Source organism: Sceloporus undulatus, chromosome 1 (genome assembly GCF_019175285.1).
Source record: "Sceloporus undulatus isolate JIND9_A2432 ecotype Alabama chromosome 1, SceUnd_v1.1, whole genome shotgun sequence".
Classification (NCBI taxonomy): Eukaryota; Metazoa; Chordata; class Lepidosauria; order Squamata; family Phrynosomatidae; genus Sceloporus; species Sceloporus undulatus.
This window is the reverse complement of record NC_056522.1, coordinates 97,341,782-97,361,189: the sequence shown is the minus strand read 5'-3', so window position 1 is coordinate 97,361,189 and position 19,408 is coordinate 97,341,782. Positions and strand designations below refer to the sequence as shown.

Sequence of the window (19,408 nt, the reverse complement as noted above, 5' to 3'; positions counted from 1 at the left end):
ATTATTATTATTATTATTATTATTATTATTATTATTATTATTATTATTATTTCTTGTGTGTCCTGTGTTTAGATTGTAAGCCTGAGAGCAGGGGAATGTTTTTTCTTGTAAAGTACCATGTACAGTGATGGTGCCATATAAAGAAAGAAAGAAAGAAAGAAAGAAGTTAAGTGGACCTTATTAATACATTAAAGATAGTATGTACACACTTTGTTGTTGTTCACTTTCATGTAGTTAGCAACTTATAGTGACCCTAAAGTGAACCTATCATTTTGTTTTCTTGGCAAGAGTTGTGCAGATCAAATTTGTCATTGCCTTTCCCTGGGTTTGAGTGTATGTGATTTACCCAAGGTCACCCGGTGGGTTTCTGGGCCAAGTTGGGAATCGAATGCTGATCTCCAGAGGTGCAGTCCACCATTCAAATTACTGTACTATGCCACTCTGGCTCTGGTTTCTCTTCAGATCATATAAAGATTACATAAACATGAACGCATTACGTATCTGCAATATACCACCTATCTGGCTGGTCAACAAGCACTGAAAAACTATGTGTAAATGTTTTACAATGGATACATTCTGGCCAGGCCAATGGGGTTACTCTGGAGCCAATGATTTCAGGATTGCTGTATTAATGTAGTTCAAAATTGTATTGAAATACTTGATAAAATATGTGTCACACTACATATCCATAAACAATTTACCACACTATATATCCACAGACAATTAGTAACACCTTCTCCTTCTCCCCCCCCCCCCTCACACACACACAGAGACACACAGAGCAACTCATACTTAAAGAGGCAAACCTATAAAAGGCACTGAACAAAAAGTATATTACATCCCTGAAAGCACCTTGTAAATCATTACAATATTTTAATATCCAATAATTACAAACAGTAATATAATAGAGACATTTGGAGATATTTGTATTAAGATCTCATGGTAAGTGTCAATACTATATGTTTAAAGTTGTAAATCTTGTGATATAATAATTAAATTGCATATTTTTAGCTGCCTGATGGAAGAGTGATTTGAAATATAGTCAGCATAACAATTGTAAAATTAGGTTGCTTTCAAAAATAACCTTTTGAGGCTTGCCTCTTTTGGATGGAAAGTTGTAAGTGGTGCTGTCCTCTCATCTTTTTTCCAGGCAAGCTATTTCCATCCCTATTTGCTCTAAGTGTGAAGATAACTTTTGGGAGTCTGAAAGAATGTGCTCACCATTGCAGTTACTTGCTATTATATATTTTTAATGCAAGATGGTAATTTCTTCACCTTTGTTTCTTCAGTGTTTGTAAACAGACAGCAACACATACATACACTGTTAGAATATTAGCTGCAAATAAATTTGGTATTACAGCAGACATATCCCATATTTTTCTTCTTAATACTGAATTATAACGCATGTTTAAATTATTTTCTTAACTCTATGGCTATGCATGCTGACAAGGGTATTCAGTGACATACCCCTTGTGTCTGTAGAGACAGAGGTGTGATACGGCGCTTCTCCCATTCATTGGGGCGTGGCTCAGGTGTGGATTCCATAAAATTGCGCTTGAGTTCACTAATGCTAGCCTGATGCTTCAGTAATTCATCCTGGGTCTTATCCAGGTCCTAGCAATGTGTGATGTAAAAAAAAAAAAAAAAGTAGGACAAAAGTATGACAAACACCAATCATTAAAATATACACACCATGAAAAGTGCCTGGTATCTGAGTATCCAAATTGGAAATTATTAATTATGTGTTAGAGACATGTATTTCAGAAAAAGAAAGACCCTGTTTTTATCCCTATTGTGTTCATTAAATTGATGCAATAAAAATCATAATAAATTATTTATTTTAGATGTTGCTGGCTCTTATTTGCAAGTTGCAATATGTAATATTTGCACATTAGCAGTGGTATTATTTTTTAAAGATCTTCCACACACAAGGAACTACAAGGTAGAGATAACATAAAGTTTATGGGGAGCAAAACAGTGCCTTTAACACAGTACTCCAAAACACTTTGTGTTTCCTTTAAAGCCCTTATGGTTATTCCTACAGCAGAAATCTATTCAACAGGTTTGCACAGGCTTCTATGGCATAAATAATGCATCTAATTCAAAATGCCTACTGTGCAGCTTCTGTTAAAGCCATAGAAGCCTGGCAAAAGTCTGGCTGAAAATGAATATATGACACTGGAGGAAGGAGCAGGATTACAGGAATCCTGTTTGTGAAAACTAGGACAAGCCACCGTGGATCAAGAGGACAGGCAGCATACACATTCACGCCAACAGTATCTTTTGAATCCATCTGCATCTTTTGCTTGTGAAATTACATGGCAGCAATTCACAGAAGGGGGGAGTAAAATGCTCCATGGGACAATCAGCTAAAGCAGCCAATTTCCCCCTCTGACCCACTTGTGGCCACCAATGACTCTAGTGAGAAAGAATATCAGACGGTGGCCATCATTGTTTTCAGGGGGCAAAATACAACTATAATGTGCATACAAATCACACTGAACAGGACAATGCAGCTCACAGAACTACAGAGAATATAGACTACACATGCGTGTAATTTATTTGATATAAACTGTAAAAGAAAGTGGATTCAGACATTTACTTGCCAAGCCTTGAACTATGGGAGTGGTCCCCAAACTGTGCCCTTTAAGAGACTCTGAGCTTCAGCTTCCAGAAACCTCAGCCACGTTGGTCAACAGTATGGGATTATGGGAGCTGAAGTCCAAAATCCTTTAAAGAGCATAGTTTGGAGACCACAGAACTACAGGCTCTTTTCTATGTCTGAAACTGATTTCTACAGTTCCTTTTAAGTGGGATGTCATTCTTAATGAGAGATACGTATCTGAATGTGTGGTGGAGGCAAAAGCTATGACTATGCTGAAGCCCTGCCGGCTCCCAGATGCACTGGGAGAACTGAGGAGAGAAACAGCATACATGTCAAAAGAGAAGAGAATTAGAAAGAAAGAGATGGGGTGGGGGAAATGAAAGAATGTGCATGTGAGAGAAAGAACAAATGACAAACTCCTTGATCCAATTAGGTCCATGCTCTGATGGAACATACCCCTTCAGCAAAACTCAAAGTAGGTGGTTTTCTCCCTCCCCATACAGCTCTCTGTATTCTTAGTATCTGCTCAAGAGCAGACGTTTGAGCATGTACGGCAATGGTGATGGGAAATGCCATGCTGTGGTCTACTGACAGGCTTTTTCAAACTGGATCCTGGAATTTGAAGGAAGGAATTTTCTTCATAGGAAACTAGGGACTATGTGCTGTTTTCTGCTCAGGCAAAAACTTACCTGTAGAGCTCTAACATAACACAACATATGGAAATATAATGAGGACAAGTTTCAGTATCAAGGGAATACTGTGCTTTTAGTACCTATCCATATATCAGAAATTTAGTCAACTGGGGCAGATTTACGGTATCACAGCTTGTATAAATACAGTATTTTCAAAAATAATGTTGGGGTGAAACCAGGCACATTTCTTGGATTTGTTTAATGCAATGTTATGCAGTACACTTTACAATGTTTTAGTAAAATTATGCCAAGTATATACACAGTTACCAGAAGCTGCCAAAAGCATCATATTAGTAAAGTTACTGTAAATCTTTAGATTCTCACATAATATCCCCTCATTTATAAAAATAAATTATTCCCATATTACCTAAATCTAATAGCAGGAATAGCCCCATTTGGATGGCAAGGCTTGATCTATTCAATCAAAAGTTGTATTTATTTACTTATGGTTATGCTACTGACAGATTAAGGGGCAAACACCCTCATATTTATAATTTTAAAGCATGTCAAATAGCATCCCCTGGTATCACAAAGATTACACCACAGTGAAAACTGTTTCAGTGCATAATTCAATTCAGTTCACCAGGAAGGCATATTAAAAAATTACTCAAAAATTGGTATCAGAAGAACTTACAACTTTCTGGTTCTAATTTAACTGCACAATTTTTACTAGAATACATTGTTTCCAATTTCCAATCATGTGTAGGAAATGGAAAAGAAAACATGCAGTATAATGGAATTCAAACTATAGATGGTACAACCATGAAATTATATCAAAGATGCCCTATTTTAGGAAATACTGGCATCTGAATAGGGCTATAAGACTTACCACTACAAAATGTTATAATAGCTGCATATTTAAAATCCATTCATTTGCAGAGTGACTAAGATTTTCAACATGCACATCCAAGTCAAACATCCCCATGCATTTCATGCACCGTGCCTAGAACAGCCTGCAAGTGACCTCCCATCTCATGCAGCCTGGCAGCCCATGAGAACAGAAAGTATTCCTTATGTTATACAAACCTCCAACATTAAATTGCTATGTCTGACATAAATATTTTCCCCATCTACTTTCAAGGAATAAGTCTGTGAAATTAAAGCACACACAAAAACAGACAGGAAGAAAAACCCCCGTGATCATCAAAACCACCAAAAAGTGCTTAAACGGTCAATAAATAAAACTTTAAAATTAAACAAGCATTGTTGCTATGCAAACATAAGCTACAGAAGCCTCAAGCATTGATAATGGCAGGCAACAACTAGGTTTAATTGAAAATATCATCCACCTTCTTATGATTTTCCTCCTCTTCTGTCTCCACCTATGTAACGGAACCACCCAAAGGTCAGCAAAAGAAAACACTTGTTAGTGGAAGCTACAGATGCAGCAAAGAGGTTTGTTTGGAAATACTACAAACAATATGCTCTGTTTACAAACCTTTATTGTTCTGGCCTCAGATGCTGCTCAAGTTATTAAACCACTGCTGTCTTCCACCTATAGCACTGTGGAAATGGCTGAAGTAATTTTTGGTACGGGTGAAATGGAAAATGAAAGATTTGTCTGTCTCTCTACAACCCTATTATTAGTTCTTGTTTTTTCCCCATAGTTTGGAAGAAATTTTGAAAACAGAAGGTGAGGAAAACAGCATCCACTATGAAAATTCAAAGAGAGTGACTGTAATATCAATGCAGTTTGAAAAAAGTGAAAGCAGTGCAAGCTTAAAGCTACAGACTACTTCAGAAACACTACATCTGTATTGTTAAATCCTTAAAGATAACATAAACCTTTCCAATAACAAAGCTGATATGTATCTAAAGTACTGCAAATAAATAAAGACATTTTACAGGACTGACCCAGACATATCAAACCATGGGATGTTTCTGAATATATCTTGTCCTCTCTCCCCCCCACACACACCAGTTCAATTAATTATGTCTGGTTTGGCACAAATCATAGTTTGCATTTACATACAAATTACTGAACTTTGTTCAGTATTTGTTTGGATGTCAAATGAAGCAACACTGAACTGGAGCAGATAAGGAGAAGTGGAAGTGCATATATAGCACAAGGCTTGCTATTATTTGGTGCTACCTCTTAAATAACACCACCACCAGCCCTTATTGTATGGTCAGCAGCAGCAGCAGCAGCTTGGAATGTATTGATTAACCACAGCTTGCTGTGCTATACAAGTCACTACATATCACTGTATAACTCTAACTATCTGTAGTTAAAATAAGCAATCTTAATTAAGCGTTTATTTGGAACATACAAGTACAGAGAGATGTTGGGCTCATTTAGATATTAATACACCACTTGCATGTGGGGTTCAAAGATAGAAAAGGGGTTATTTGATAATAAGTTTTAGAATTTTTACTCTTTCCCATCCTGTTTAGTTTCATTCAAAAATTACACAGTCATTTTTTGTTTATAATTACTTAAGATTTCAGTGTTCAAGAGGTTGCAATTTTCTATTTTAAAACTTCCAAAAAAGGTCATAGAAATAAACTGCTTTTAATGTGAAGTCGAACTGCTTTTATACTACATTGCATTTGCCTTCTGAGAAACAATATTATGAGTAGTGAAAAAAACAGTCAGAAACAGCAGAAATTTTAACACAGCAGTATCACTGTTTCATAGAATATTTTAAAATGCTACTTCATATGCTATCCAGATAAAGATACCTTGCTTTCAGCAGCACTGGCTAGTTTAGAAAAGTATGCTGGAGTAACACAATACCTGACAATAAAAAAGATTCACCAAATTTCCATGCTTTTTTCTTTCACTACTTGGTAAGTTAAATAAGAGTTTCTCAGAATTTCAGCGCTGACTCATTCAAACACAAATTATAAACCAAAGATGGGAAACTTTGGGAGGTCTGAGGGACGTTTTCTACCACTCCAATCGATCTGGGGGATGCACTTTCCTCTTATAATCAAAAACTGGAAGAAGAAAGAAGTCTTTTCCAATTATTTAAACATTAGGATTTTGTTCAAACAAGGCAGAAGTGGATCATAGGCTTCAAGAGGCACAAGTCTCCCTTCTCTTCAAACAAAGTACATCTCACACACAGAAGAGGAGATGCAACAAGTTCCACAAAAATCACTTTCGCATCTGACTCCATGATATAAAAAATCAAGTATCATTATGTGGACAAGACTTAAGTTCCATGCTCTCGCCTCCTCTCTCCTCCTTTGGCATAGCTGTGAAGAGATCAGAAGCCTTTGCTTCCAAATGCTATTAGTCATATTTAAGGCTATATCTGAATTCCAAAATGGGGTAATGATTTATAGAGACAAGCCACCTTAGCTGTTTCTGTAAGATGACTGGGAAATGTGTGGCCCTCCATATGTTGTCAGACACCCATGTCCCAGCCAACCTAAAGCAAAAGCTTCCAATTTCCTCCTAATAGGAGTACTGAAGGAGAGGGGAAAGAGGGATGTATGATGCTAGGGCTTGGTCTCATAACAAAGAATCTCTAGATATCATTATAACCAAGCAGGTCATTTTAAGTACTAAAAAAGGAAGATCAAAGAAAGTATGAAGGAAGACATTAGGAAATTATTTTTAATATAGTCAAAGAATGTTAAACAAGTTTCAAACTACTGTGCGCAAGGGGCCAGATGATATTTATGGAGCCCCTAGTTCATCATCTACAGGGATACAAGGACACAGTAGTTTCAGGAACAGATATGTTTGTAAAGAACAATACCCCCACATGGGGGCTTGTATGTGCATGGTTGTTTTCTGTCAAATTGCTATAACTTCATCACCGCTACCACAATGGGTGGTGACACAGTATACAGGCATCCATTCATACAACATCCACAAGCCTGCTAATATTTCCACATATTCCTGACTGGGAAGGGGTCTAGATATAAGGCCTACCTAACAGCAATTGTTTTATCATAAATAAAGGTTAATAATAATAAAATAATATTATATCTAGAATACTCTGGAAGCAGAGCATCACGTGGCTAAAGCTGTAATTACTTTTGGCGGGGGGGGGGGAACGGTGTAGAATTTATTAGGAGATATATTACAAAAAGGGGAATGCTAAAGCCTAATACTGAAAGTACACAAATTTGAATTTACCTCTCAGAGCATGAAAGCAATTCTATATGCAAGTGGAATTTAGGCAACAAAATTACACACCTCTTCTTCCTTTCTTTTGTCTTTTAGGGCAGTATCATTAGAGGTGCTCAGAGAAGTTGCCTTGGGCTCCAGGTAGCAGAGGGACAGAGCGACAGGAAGGGAAAATGTGAGCGCGAAAGGAATAGACTGGAAAGCAGATAGAAGCAGCACAAAGGTGAGGAAGAAGGAAGGGAGGAATGAGGGAGAAGTAATGGGAACATAATGCTGAAGGCCAGGAGGCAGAAAGGCAATGCAAACCTCTGGAAGACTAGGAAAAGTAATGTAACCATCCTCATCAAGCACAGAAGGGAAACTAAAAGGAAGGTATTTGCCCAGGTTAAATGGAAAGCTAGACACAGTTTCTTCATAATCAGTATTATCAGCTCCTCTCTCTATTGCAAGAGGAAAACAATGACCAGTCACCAAGAAATTCACAGGTTCCGAGCTCTTAGCTTGGAATTTCTCTTCATTTCTACCACAGACTGGTCTTTCTTTCACAGAACTGCAGTTTATGCTGTCTGAGGGTGTATACACAGGTTTACCAAGGTTATCATGCTCTAAAACATCTGAAAGAACATTCTTTTCAGGGATAGTAGATAAGCCTAGGGAACAAGATAAAAGATGACAAATGGGGGGTGAAAACTGATGAATGTACATAGGCTGGTGAGACCAAAAAAAAAAGGGGGGGGGGAGAGGAAAGAAAATCAGACCGCACATGCAGATGAGACCATGATATAAATGTACATTTGTGGGCAAAAGGAATGTACAAGAGAGGGAGGGGGGGAAAGAAACTTGTTAGTGAGAACATTTACTCCAAAGTAGGGACAGCACTACTGTCACAAACATTCATAAGCCCCATTTGTTTTCTTATCAGTCAACATATCCAGATGTCTGGATTATACTAGCTCAAACAGTTCTTTGTTGTTTTACTATAAGGCAATGAAAACCTCTTTATTCTGTGACTGTAGTTGTGCAGTCACAATAAATGCAAGGAAACAGATGACCAAAGTTTCAGCAAAAGATGGGCAAGGAGACAGCAGTATGATGACAAAGTGTAGATTTCACCATTATTTTCCTTGGAAGCACTCACCTAAGAAAGGCCCACTATTTAAAAATCAGAATCATAGGACACCTAGAAATTTAGTTATTTAAGTGCCTAAACATCATACTACAAATATCCAGTGTCCCACAGATTATACAATGGATTACAACCTAAGTGGAAGATTATATGGGATTTCTAAGTGTTAATGCTTCTTATAAGTGATTTCATGTGCTTTGTGCTCCAGAAAATACTAGATTTAATGTATTTTATAGTTTGACAAGATGGAAAAAAATAATATGTTCACTTTTTCAAGCTGGTGCAGCTCAACATATGCATTCTAAATTCCATTTGCTCTGTTTGTATTTAAAGCAGATTAATTCTTTAAGAGCCAATACAAAATGCAACTACCGTAGTTGTGACTGCCTCTGAGCAAACATCGATAGAACAGTATGGAAACAGTTTTCCAATATAAAATATAAGCAGCAAGGTTATGCATAAGTCATAATAATACATTCAATATGCATATTTTACTCTCTCATATAACTACATGGAATTTAATGCAGAAACTTAACACACATCTGTATCAATTCTGTCTGCAGTAGATCATCAAATAACCTGCCCCAGAATGTGTGGGCAGAACGGATTTGCCCTAAAATTAGGAATGATGCACAGTCTCTAAAGACAACATGTAATATCACACTGGGAAAAGGAGTTGACATTAGTTCCATTCCAATGTCAAGTTAAAACATCATACGGTCCGCCCTTGCTTTACGCGGGGGATCCATTCCAGACTCCCCCGCGTAAAGCAAATACCTTGCATGCTCAAGCCCCTTTTAACTGAATGGGGCTCATGCATGTGGTGGCGCGGTGACGTGCGCACCCCATTAATCACTATGGGACCTGATGCCCCTTGCACCCTGCGCACTCCCACGCAGCTTTCAACATATGCTGCAAGCCGCGTATGACGCAGGCACACTGTATTTTATTAAATCCTTTGGTTTCTGATGATGTTACTCAAATTATATATCTATGTGTAGATGATTTAAATTTCTTTTAACTATTTGAAGTTGTTTTATTGTTCAGTATGTTTTTTATTTTAATTGTCCTTGCTGTGTCAAATTTTGAATTTTTAAAGTTGTTTACACTGATTTTATTAGATACCAACCTGAGATCTTTTGATGAACAAGTTATTTAGTTCTAGGAAGTTAACCCCCCTCACTTCCATTGTGCTGCAAGCTACAGTCCTATCTCAAATGCTGTACAGGCGGTTGGGAAATCCTCACGAATAAGATGCACTATGGCAGATCTGGGTGGGCAAAGGAGGAGGTGAAAATTGTAGAGAAGCACCTTACATCAGGAGTGGACAATGTGGCCAGTGGACTGCCATGTCCCCAAGGGCTGTTTTTGTGGCCCCAAGGGGTCTATTTTTTAAAAAAGTTTCTTTTATTACAGAATGCCCCAAATCCATTCTAGGGGATGTGGAAGTTATTTCTATCATGTTTGGAGCCCCCCTGGAATCAAAAGTATTTTTGGAAAAAAAACAACCATCTTTTTTTGCCCTGAAATGCTGCAAAATGTCCACTAGCGTGTGTGGGGTGCACTTTCTCCACATTTTGTGAGCCACCTGGGGCAATTTAGGCCAAGGAGAGGTCTTTTTTTTAACCTAAAACATGGTGAAAATGCCTTCACTCTAGTTTGGAACCTTTTTTTTTTTAAATTAGGAACAGGTGCTGCCTTCCAAAGTCTCCTAGGGGGCTAATCCAGCTCCCTAGCCTTCCACAGCTGCCTGCCCCACTTTACACAAACAGAAACTCACTCAAAGAAAACCTGTCTGCTTGATTCTGAGGGACCTGTTTTCTCTCACTCCCCCCATGCCACCCTGTTTAGAAAGGTTTCTGTGGTCTAACTAGGGAAGAAGGAGGCAAAGAATTTAGCTTTATGGAACTCCTCCTGCTAGTACAAGACTGGATGTCACCATGGAAATTAATCATAACGAATGTGCCCTCTAGCAAAGGTTGAAGCCCACAATTTCTCACTGGTTTGTCCATCTGCCCTGCCCTTATATGGGTAAGTCATCCAATGGATAAAAGAATCTCATAACATTGTAAGCCATAGGATAGCTTCACTACACGTGGCACTCTGGCTGAGTAAAATTACCAAAATGTGTTATTTCTATAAAACTGGCAATCTTCAGCTTCCATACCTTTCCATCTTCTAACTGTGGTATTTTCATTATGCCTCCATCGGTATCTTCCCCAACTTTTACTTTGGCCTGTCCAGCTGCTTCAAGGCTCCTATCACCAGTGGATACCATTACTGCAGGAGAGAAGTCCTTTAGCAGGCTCTGGTCTGTGATACCTACTGGAGCTACAAGAAGAAGTTTATTTATTTCAGCTATAGTGGGGAAAAATATTTCACAGTATCTTGATCTTTACTGGGTAAACTTTAAATATTTTTTAGAGATCTTCTTATATTCTGTTTTTGTTTTTTGTTTATAAAATATGCATCCAGGCAAGTAAAAGGAAGCATAACTGACTAAACGATACAGCAGTAAGTGTTTAAGGAAAAAACCATATTAGGTAGGATGCAAATTATACTTTGGAACAACTTGTTTGCATGAAGTACTGCTCTGCTCATCTTATAACCAAATCACATTTGCAAGGCACTGAAATTCAAAAGTGAAAACTGACAAGCTATGAAATAAGAACATAAATATTTCTAGAGACATATTATACATACATGGATGAGAAAAATACAACTGCAGAACAATATGCACAGTTATTATAATGACAAAACTTATACAGTGCTTATCAGGAGGATGGACTCTAAGACCAACAAAACAATCAAGGAAGAAGAGGTACAATACTGGCTTTAGAGTATCTTCACTGAACTCTATGAAGTTTATTGCACAGGCCCTAAAACGGGCCCATTGCGTTCCAAAACGGGGGCACGCATGGACGTGCACGGAAAGGGATGGGGCTAAGAACAGAGTTTACCACACACAGAAACGCCACTTCTGCCGCCGGACATTCCAATCGCGTCCTACATCCGTTCCAGAGGGTGTGATTTCTGAGAACACTTTGGAACTGTTCTCAGAAATCGTGCCCTCTGGAACGGACGTAGGACGCGATTGGAACGCCCGGCGGCAGAAGCTGCATTTCAGTGTGTTGTAAACTCCGTTCTTAGCCCCATCCCGTTCCATGCGCGCCCTCGTTTTGGAATGCAATGGGCCTGTTTTAGGGCCCGTGCGATTAACTTCTATCTTTCCTTTCCATCTGATTCCAAGAAAGCTGACTCTGTGCTGAACCATTTCTAATGTTAGTAATGGACTGGATAAGGGGAAACAAACTGAAACTTAATCCAGACAAGACAGAGGTGCTCCTGGTCAGTCGGAAGGCAGATCAGGGAATAGACATTCAGCCTGTGATGGATGGAGTTAACACTCCCTCTGAAATCTCAGGTTCACAGCTTGGGTATGCTCCTGGATTCAGAGCTGAGCCTGGATGCTCAGGTTTCAGCTGTGGCCAGGAGAGCATTTGCAGAGTTAAAACTAGTGTGCCAGCTGCACCCATTCCTTGAGAAGTCAGATTTGGCTATGGTGACACATGCCTTGATTACATCCCATCTGGACTATTGTAATGCGCTCCACATGGGGCTGCCCTTGGAAACTGCTTGGAAACTGCAATGGGTGGAAAATGCTGCGGTCAGGCTATTGACGGGGGCTGACTACAGGGATCATGTCACTCCCCTGTTGAAACAGCTACATTGGTTATCGGTCTATTTACGGACAGAATTCAAGGTGCTGGTTTTGATCTTTAAAGCCCTAAACAGCTTTTGGTCCAGACTATCTGAAGGACCGTATCTCCCTATACAAAGAAGCCTGAGTGCTAAGATTGGCAGGAGAGGGCTTTCTCTCAGTCCCACCACCTTTGCAGATGCAGTTGGTGAGGACTTGGGAGAGAGCCTTCTCCGTGGCTGCTCCCAGACTGTGGAACTCTCTGCTAAAGGAGGTCAGGTCAGCCCCTCCCTGATCTCTTTCCGCCAGCAGCTGAAGACATTTTTATTTAGGCAGGCGTTTGGTGGCTGACTTTTATTTGTTCTGGCTTTAACTTATGTTTTATTATTGATAATTTTTAATAATTTTTAACTGTTGTAAATTAACAGTTTTACTTCTGTCTTTTAAATTACTGCAACCCGCCTTGAATCCCATTGTGGGAGAAAGGCAGAATATAAATCCTTGAAACAAACAAACAAACAAACAAACAAATAATGTATTTTATATGGAGATCTTTCTAACAATTAAATTCTGCCCCACTACACACTCTCTACACACTCACTTGTAAACTAACTTTAAGTGTTAGTCCTAAATACTTACTAACGAGTTAGTAATTCTTGGAGTATATATTACAACAAGATTCCTCTGAATATTTAACTTTATTTTCTCTAGAGAATTTATGATAAATTATATTTGCAAAATATATAATAAAAATATTACCTTAAACCAACACATGTTGCTTTTTGATGGGCATGGCTAGACTTATTATTTATTTATACCAATAAATATATTTTATTTACTGTATACAAATAAAGGGTATGAAATGGTAACTTCTACTATGGTTTTATTTTACTTGGTACTTCAGAATGCACTGATGAATGGTTGCTCATTAACTTTAGATCTAGAGGACAAGGAAATTGATTACTGTTTCTGCAGAAGCCAAATTCTACACTGAACAGCTATATTTTGCATAAACATATATCTTGCATAAATATACATGGGATTTTGCTGTAAGTGACTGAACGTCTTAGATTATTCAATATATTTACAGCGCGCCCGCGTCATATACAACTTTTAGCATATGCTGAAAGCTGCGTGGGAGTGCGCAGGGTGGCATGTCCCATTTGGATGAATGGGGTGTGTGCCTGTGTGCCAAGGGTGGACTGTATATAGCTATTGCTATTATTATTATTATTATTATTTAAGAATTTGATGCTCTCAGAGTGCCAAGGGTCAGAATTGAAAAGCTGCTATGTTCTATGAAACTTCGACATTTCTGGGAATGGGGAAAGGATTTGTTCAATGTTACAGATGCTTTGTGAGGAAGCAGCTATGAGTTTGGAAAAAAGTCTGATATATGAGCCATGGAATGATCAGATGCAAGAAAGTGGGGTAAATTGGGAAAAGCTAGAAAACTTAGCAGTAACCTCCAGATTATGGTACTGAACATCAAGGCCTGAAAACCTAGCCCTAACCATAAGTGTCCAACAACACAGCAAACCAGAAGTACAAGTAACCAATAAAACAGAAGAAATCCAGCAGGACATATGAACTGGCAGCCAACATATTATCCAGAATAATTCTAATTAAAAATATTATGGGAGGGCTTAATGACAGCAAAGGATTTTCAGTCAAATATTTTCACAAACAGTTAAGATCAGGCTCCAATGCCAGCAACTTTAGCATAACAGCTAATATTAACAACAATAACAATTACCTACATGAGTGCCACCCTAATGGTTGTTAATTAAAACACACAGCAATATTAGGCTGGATGCAAAGATGTCCCCTACTCACAAAAGGCATGTTCAATATTTATTAAGAGTGATAAAGGAAAAAAACAAGATTTGACTGAATTATTAATGTTCTTCCACTTCAGTAAGCACTTGTACAACATCTTGTGCAGACAGAAGTATGAGGGTTGCTTTATATCCTATTTTGTACTGTATGAACTCTCGGGGGGGGGGGGAATCATGCAAGTTTTTGCCGAACAGCACTATTCTTGTTTTCCTTTTGATCATGGTTTTTCAAAACTAATCTATTTGTGCTAGAAATATATAACTAAATAGAAGTGTAGAATTTAAGCATGATAAACAAAACAGATTTACATCTTACTGAAATATTAGTTACTTCCTCAGGTAATAAGGAAGTTATGGGTTTCTATCATATTCTTACCACCATCAAGACTCCTGGAAACACGTTTGCTGGAGGTCCGTTCAAAATATGGAGCAGGTCTGTCTATGAGATTGCTTGCCTGCCGTGTCTGTGCTTGAGTACGGCCACTGTAGCGGAACTTGGAACCCAATGTCAGGAATTTGGCCTTTGCAGGCTGTTCTGGCGATACAAGTCTGTAACCCCAAAAAGATAACATACCATATTCAGAGATGTATTTCTGGACTATAAGAACAGGTTACTCACCTGTAACTGTGGTTTTTCGAGTGGTCATCTGTGCCCTCACATAATTGGGGTACTGTGCCTGTGCAGAGACTCCATTCGGAAGCTGAAAAGCTGAGCAGATTGGCAGAAGCCCCGCCCACTCCCATGCACTGAGCATGCCCAACCCCACCATTCTAGCTCCTCCTTCAGTTCAAGTCTGCCGCAAAAACATGGCAGGGATCTGACCGAGGGGAGGTAGGGCAGGATTTGTGTGAGGGCACAGATGACCACTCGAAGAACCATAGTTACAGGTGAGTAACCTGTTCTTCTTCTTGGTGGTCTCTATGCCTCACACAACTGGGTGACTAAAAAGCTAACCTAAGGAGGTGGGAAGGTCACTGCAAAATAGAGGAAAGGACAGCACAACAAAAACTGGCATCTTGACGAGACCTGGAATCTAACCTGGGACCACGTGGCTGCCTTGCAGACATCAGGTAGAGGGAGTGTGAACGTACACCAACAGGAAGAGGGTGTTTGGCCAGCTCATAAGCCAGAGAAATAGTCTGAGCAAACCATTTTGAAAATCTTTGTGCAGAAACAGGGTGTCCCTTTCTGGATCTATCGTAACAAATGAACAACTTGTTAGTCAACCTGAACTCAGCAGAACATTGGACATAAAACGCCAGAGCAGGGCGAACATCCAGCATGTGCATAGTCTTTTCCAGAGGTGTAGACGGGTCTGGGTAGAAATTGGGTAGAACAATGTCCTGAGACAGGTGGAAAGGGGAAACCACCTTAGGGAGGAATGAGATGTCTGGTTGGAGAATCACTTTGTCTCTGTGGAATCATAGAATCATAGAATCGTAGAGTTGGAAGAGACCACTAGGGCCATTCAGTCCAACCCCCTGCCATGCAGGAAATCCAGATCAAAGCATCCCTGACAGATGGCCATCCAGCCTCTGTTTAAAGACCTCCAAGGAAGGAGACTCTATCACCTTTCAAGGAAGTGCATTCCACTGTCGAACAGCCCTTACTGTCAGGAAGTTCCTCCTAATGTTCAGATGGAATCTCTTTTCCTGTAGCTTGCATCCATTGCTCCGGGTCCTGTTTTCTGGAGCAGCAGAAAACAAGCTTGCTCCCTCTTCAACATGACATCCTTTCAAATATTTAAACAGGGCTATCATATCGCCTCTTAACCTTCTTTTCTCCAGGCTAAACATCCCCAGCTCCCTAAGTCGTTCCTCATAGGGCATGGTTTCCAGACCCCTCACCATTTTTGTCGCCCTCCTTTGGACACGCTCCAGTTTCTCAATGTCCTTTCTGAATTGTGGCGCCCAGAACTGGACACAATATTCTAGGTGGGGCCTGACCAGAGCAGAATACAGTGGCACTATTACTTCTCTTGATCTAGACACTATACTTCTATTGATGCAGCCTAAAATAGCATTGGCCTTTTTAGCTGCCGCATCACACTGTTCACTCATGTTCAACTTGTAGTCTACTTGGACTCCTAGATCCCTTTCACACGTAGTTTCATTCAGCCAGGTGTCTCCCATCCTATATCTGTTCATTTTATTTTTCCGCCCTAAGTGCAATACCTTACATTTCTCCGTGTTGAATTTCATTTTGTTAGCTTTGGCCCAGCTTTCTAGTCTATTCAGGTCATTTTGAATCTTGATCCTGTCCTCTGGGGTATTAGCTATTCCCCCTAATTTGGTGTCATCTGCAAATTTGATAAGTATGCTCCCAATTCTGTCATCCAGGTCATTGATAAAGATGTTGAATAGCACTGGGCCCAGGACAGAGCCCTGTGGGACCCCACTGGTCACTTCTCTCCAGGATGAAAAGGAGCCATTGTTGAGCACCCTTTGGGTTCGGCCGGTCAACCAATTACAGATCCATGTAACAGTTCCTTTGTCTAGCCCACATTTTACAAGCTTGTTTGCAAGAATGTCATGGGGAACCCTGTCAAAGGCCTTACTGAAATCAAGATACACTATATCCACAGCATTCCCTTCATCTACCAAGCTGGTAATTTTATCAAAGAAAGAGATTAGGTTTGTCTGGCATGACTTGTTTCTCTGAAACCCATGTTGACTTTTTGTGATTATGGCATTTCCTTCTAGATGTTCACAGACTCTCTGTTTAATGATCTGCTCCAGAATCTTTCCTAGTACTGATGTCAGACTAACTGGACGATAATTGTTGGGATCCTCTTTTTTCCCCTTTTTGAAGATGGGGACAACGTTTGCCCTCCGCCAGTCTGCTGGGATCTCTCCAGTTTTCCAGGAGTTTTCAAAGATTATTGCCAATGGCTCCGATATTACATTTGCCAGTTCTTTTAATACCCTTGGATGGAGTTCATCTGGTCCCGGAGACTTAAATTCATTTAGATTAACAAGGTGTTCCTCTACTATCTCTTTACTTATTCTGTGCTGAAATTCCCCTATTCTGTCCTCTGCTCCATTATCCTCAGGTTGAGCACCCTTTGCCTTTTCTGAGAAGACTGTGGCAAAGAAGGTGTTGAGTAATTCTGCCTTTTCTCTGTCTTCTGTTAGCATTTTGCCATCTTCTCCACGCAGTGGCCCTACCGTTTCCTTCTTCTTCCTTTTGCTGCGGACATATCCAAAAAAGCCCTTTTATTGTTCTTAACCTCTCTAGCAAGCCTGAGTTCATTCTGCGCTTTAGCTTTTCTGACTTTACCCCTACACATGCCTGCTATTTCTTTGAATTCCTTTTTTGTGATTTCCCCCTTTTTCCATTTCTTATACATGTTCCGTTTCAAACTCAGCTCAGTTGAAAGTTCCTTAGTCATCCATCCTGGTTTCTTGAGACACCTCCCGTTTTTCTTTCTCACTGGAACGGTTTGAAATTGTGCCTTCAGTATCTCTCTTTTGAGAAACTCCCATCCGTCCTGAACTCCTTTATCTTTTAGTATTTCTGACCATGGAATCGCCCTCAATACTTCTCTAAGTTTACTGAAATCCGCTCTCCTAAAGTCTAGGATGCGTGTCTGACTATGCCTGGCTTCTCCTTTCCACTGTATTACAAACTCCAGGAGAACATGGTCACTTCCACCTAATGATCCCACTACTTGCACCCCATTAACCAAGTCATCCTTGTTGGTTAGGATCAGATCTAAAATAGCTGACCCCCTTGTTGTCTCTTCCACCTTTTGGACCATGAAATTGTCTTCCAGGCAAGTGAGGAATTTGTTAGGCCTTGAGGATTTTGCTGAGTTTGACTTCCAGCAAATATCAGGATAGTTGAAGTCGCCCATCACTACTACATCTCTCTTTTCTGACTGTGTGATCATCTGTTCTAGAAAGATATCATCCAATTCCTCAGTCTGACTTGGGGGTCTGTAGTAGACTCCCACTGTAACATCCTTGTTGTTTCCCTCCCCTTTGATTCTTATCCAGATGCTCTCCACCTGGCTTCCATGATTGATGTCCAGGATCTCTTCACTGGTGTAAATATCTCTGACATATAGTGCTATTCCTCCTCCTTTCCTGTTTGGCCTATTTCTCTTAATAAGGTTATACCCCTCTATTTCCACATTCCAATCATGAGACTCATCCCACCAGGTTTCAGTGATGCCTATTATATCATATTTGCTTTGTTGTACTAGGAGTTCGAGTTCATCTTGCTTATTTCCCATGCTCTGTGCATTAGTGTAGAGACATCGCAGACCTTGGTTCCCTTTTACTTGCTGCCTGTGCAAGTTTTTTTGCCTCCCACTGTTGGGTCCTTGCACTGTTTGCCTTGTTTCCTCTATGTCAGTTTGACTATTTTCGCCATCCCTTTCGCCTTCCTTAATATTGTCTCCCTTCCCCTCGGAACTCAGTTTAAAGCCCTCCTGATCAAGTTCTTGAGACTGTTGGCAAAAACATTTCTTCCAACTGGCGTGAGATGCAACCCGTCTGTTGCAAGAAGTCCCTCCTTATGAAACCGCAGCCCATGATCGAAGAATCCAAATCCTTCTCGCCGGCACCATCTGCGAAGCCAGTTGTTCACATCCGCTATTTTCCTCTCCCTTCCTGGACCATGCCCTTCAACTGGCAGAAGAGACGAGATGACAACCTGTACATCCATTCCTTTCAGCTTCCTACCAAGCGCCTCGTAATCCCTTTTGATGTTCTGAAGGCTGTGTCTTGCAGTATCATTAGTTCCCACGTGGACCAAAAGGAAGGGGTATTTGTCAGTAGGCTTGACCAGTCTTGTCAGCCTCTCTGTCACATCACGGATCTTTGCACCTGGAAGACAACACACCTCTCGAGACATCTTGTCAGGCCTACAAATGACTGCTTCTGTACCCCTCAGCAAGGAGTCCCCCACTACGACCACACGCCTCCTCCGAGGCTTAGCAGCGACTGTTCCCTCGGGTGGGACTCTCAGGCTCCCCTGCTCTGTCCCTGAAGTCTGTCCATGCTGCTCTTCTTCATCCTCCTTGATATGGGAAAGAGCTTCAAATCGATTCTCTAGCTGCAAGCTCCCCGAACAATTCCTTCTTGGCTTACTTCTCTTTGTGACATTCCTCCAGATGTCTGCCTCCTCTGTTTGGCAAGAACAGAATCTGCGTCCGAAGATGTCCATACATCTGCCATCTTTGTCTACGCTGTGATGGAAGTGAGGGAGACGCACACCAGAAGGAAACAATGACACATGCTCCTGCGGCGTGCACCCCGCGCTCCGCTGCCGCACCTCCACAGGCACAAGCATCTGTATTTTTTCCTTTACATGGGGGGATCCGGAACTGATCCCCTGTGTAAGGGAAGGGTGGATT

At 40.3% G+C, this 19,408-nt stretch overlaps 1 protein-coding gene across 13 annotated transcripts in view; it reads right to left on the bottom strand.

Annotated features, from left to right (window-relative positions):
* Positions 1-19,408, bottom strand: part of EPB41L2 (erythrocyte membrane protein band 4.1 like 2) — a 121,464-nt gene that overhangs the window by 24,389 nt on the left and 77,667 nt on the right. For 7 of the 13 annotated variants that reach the window (XM_042443465.1, XM_042443472.1, XM_042443542.1 and 4 more), the window contains 5 exons: positions 14,422-14,594; positions 10,675-10,838; positions 4,587-4,619; positions 4,324-4,386; positions 1,468-1,614 (listed from right to left, as the gene is read on the bottom strand). In XM_042443465.1, coding sequence (XP_042299399.1) covers positions 1,468-1,614; positions 4,324-4,386; positions 4,587-4,619; positions 10,675-10,838; positions 14,422-14,594 — 580 coding nt within the window. The remainder of the gene's footprint in view (positions 1-1,467; positions 1,615-4,323; positions 4,387-4,586; positions 4,620-10,674; positions 10,839-14,421; positions 14,595-19,408) is intronic. The other 6 variants (XM_042443518.1, XM_042443527.1, XM_042443534.1 and 3 more) reach the window with 4 other exon arrangements.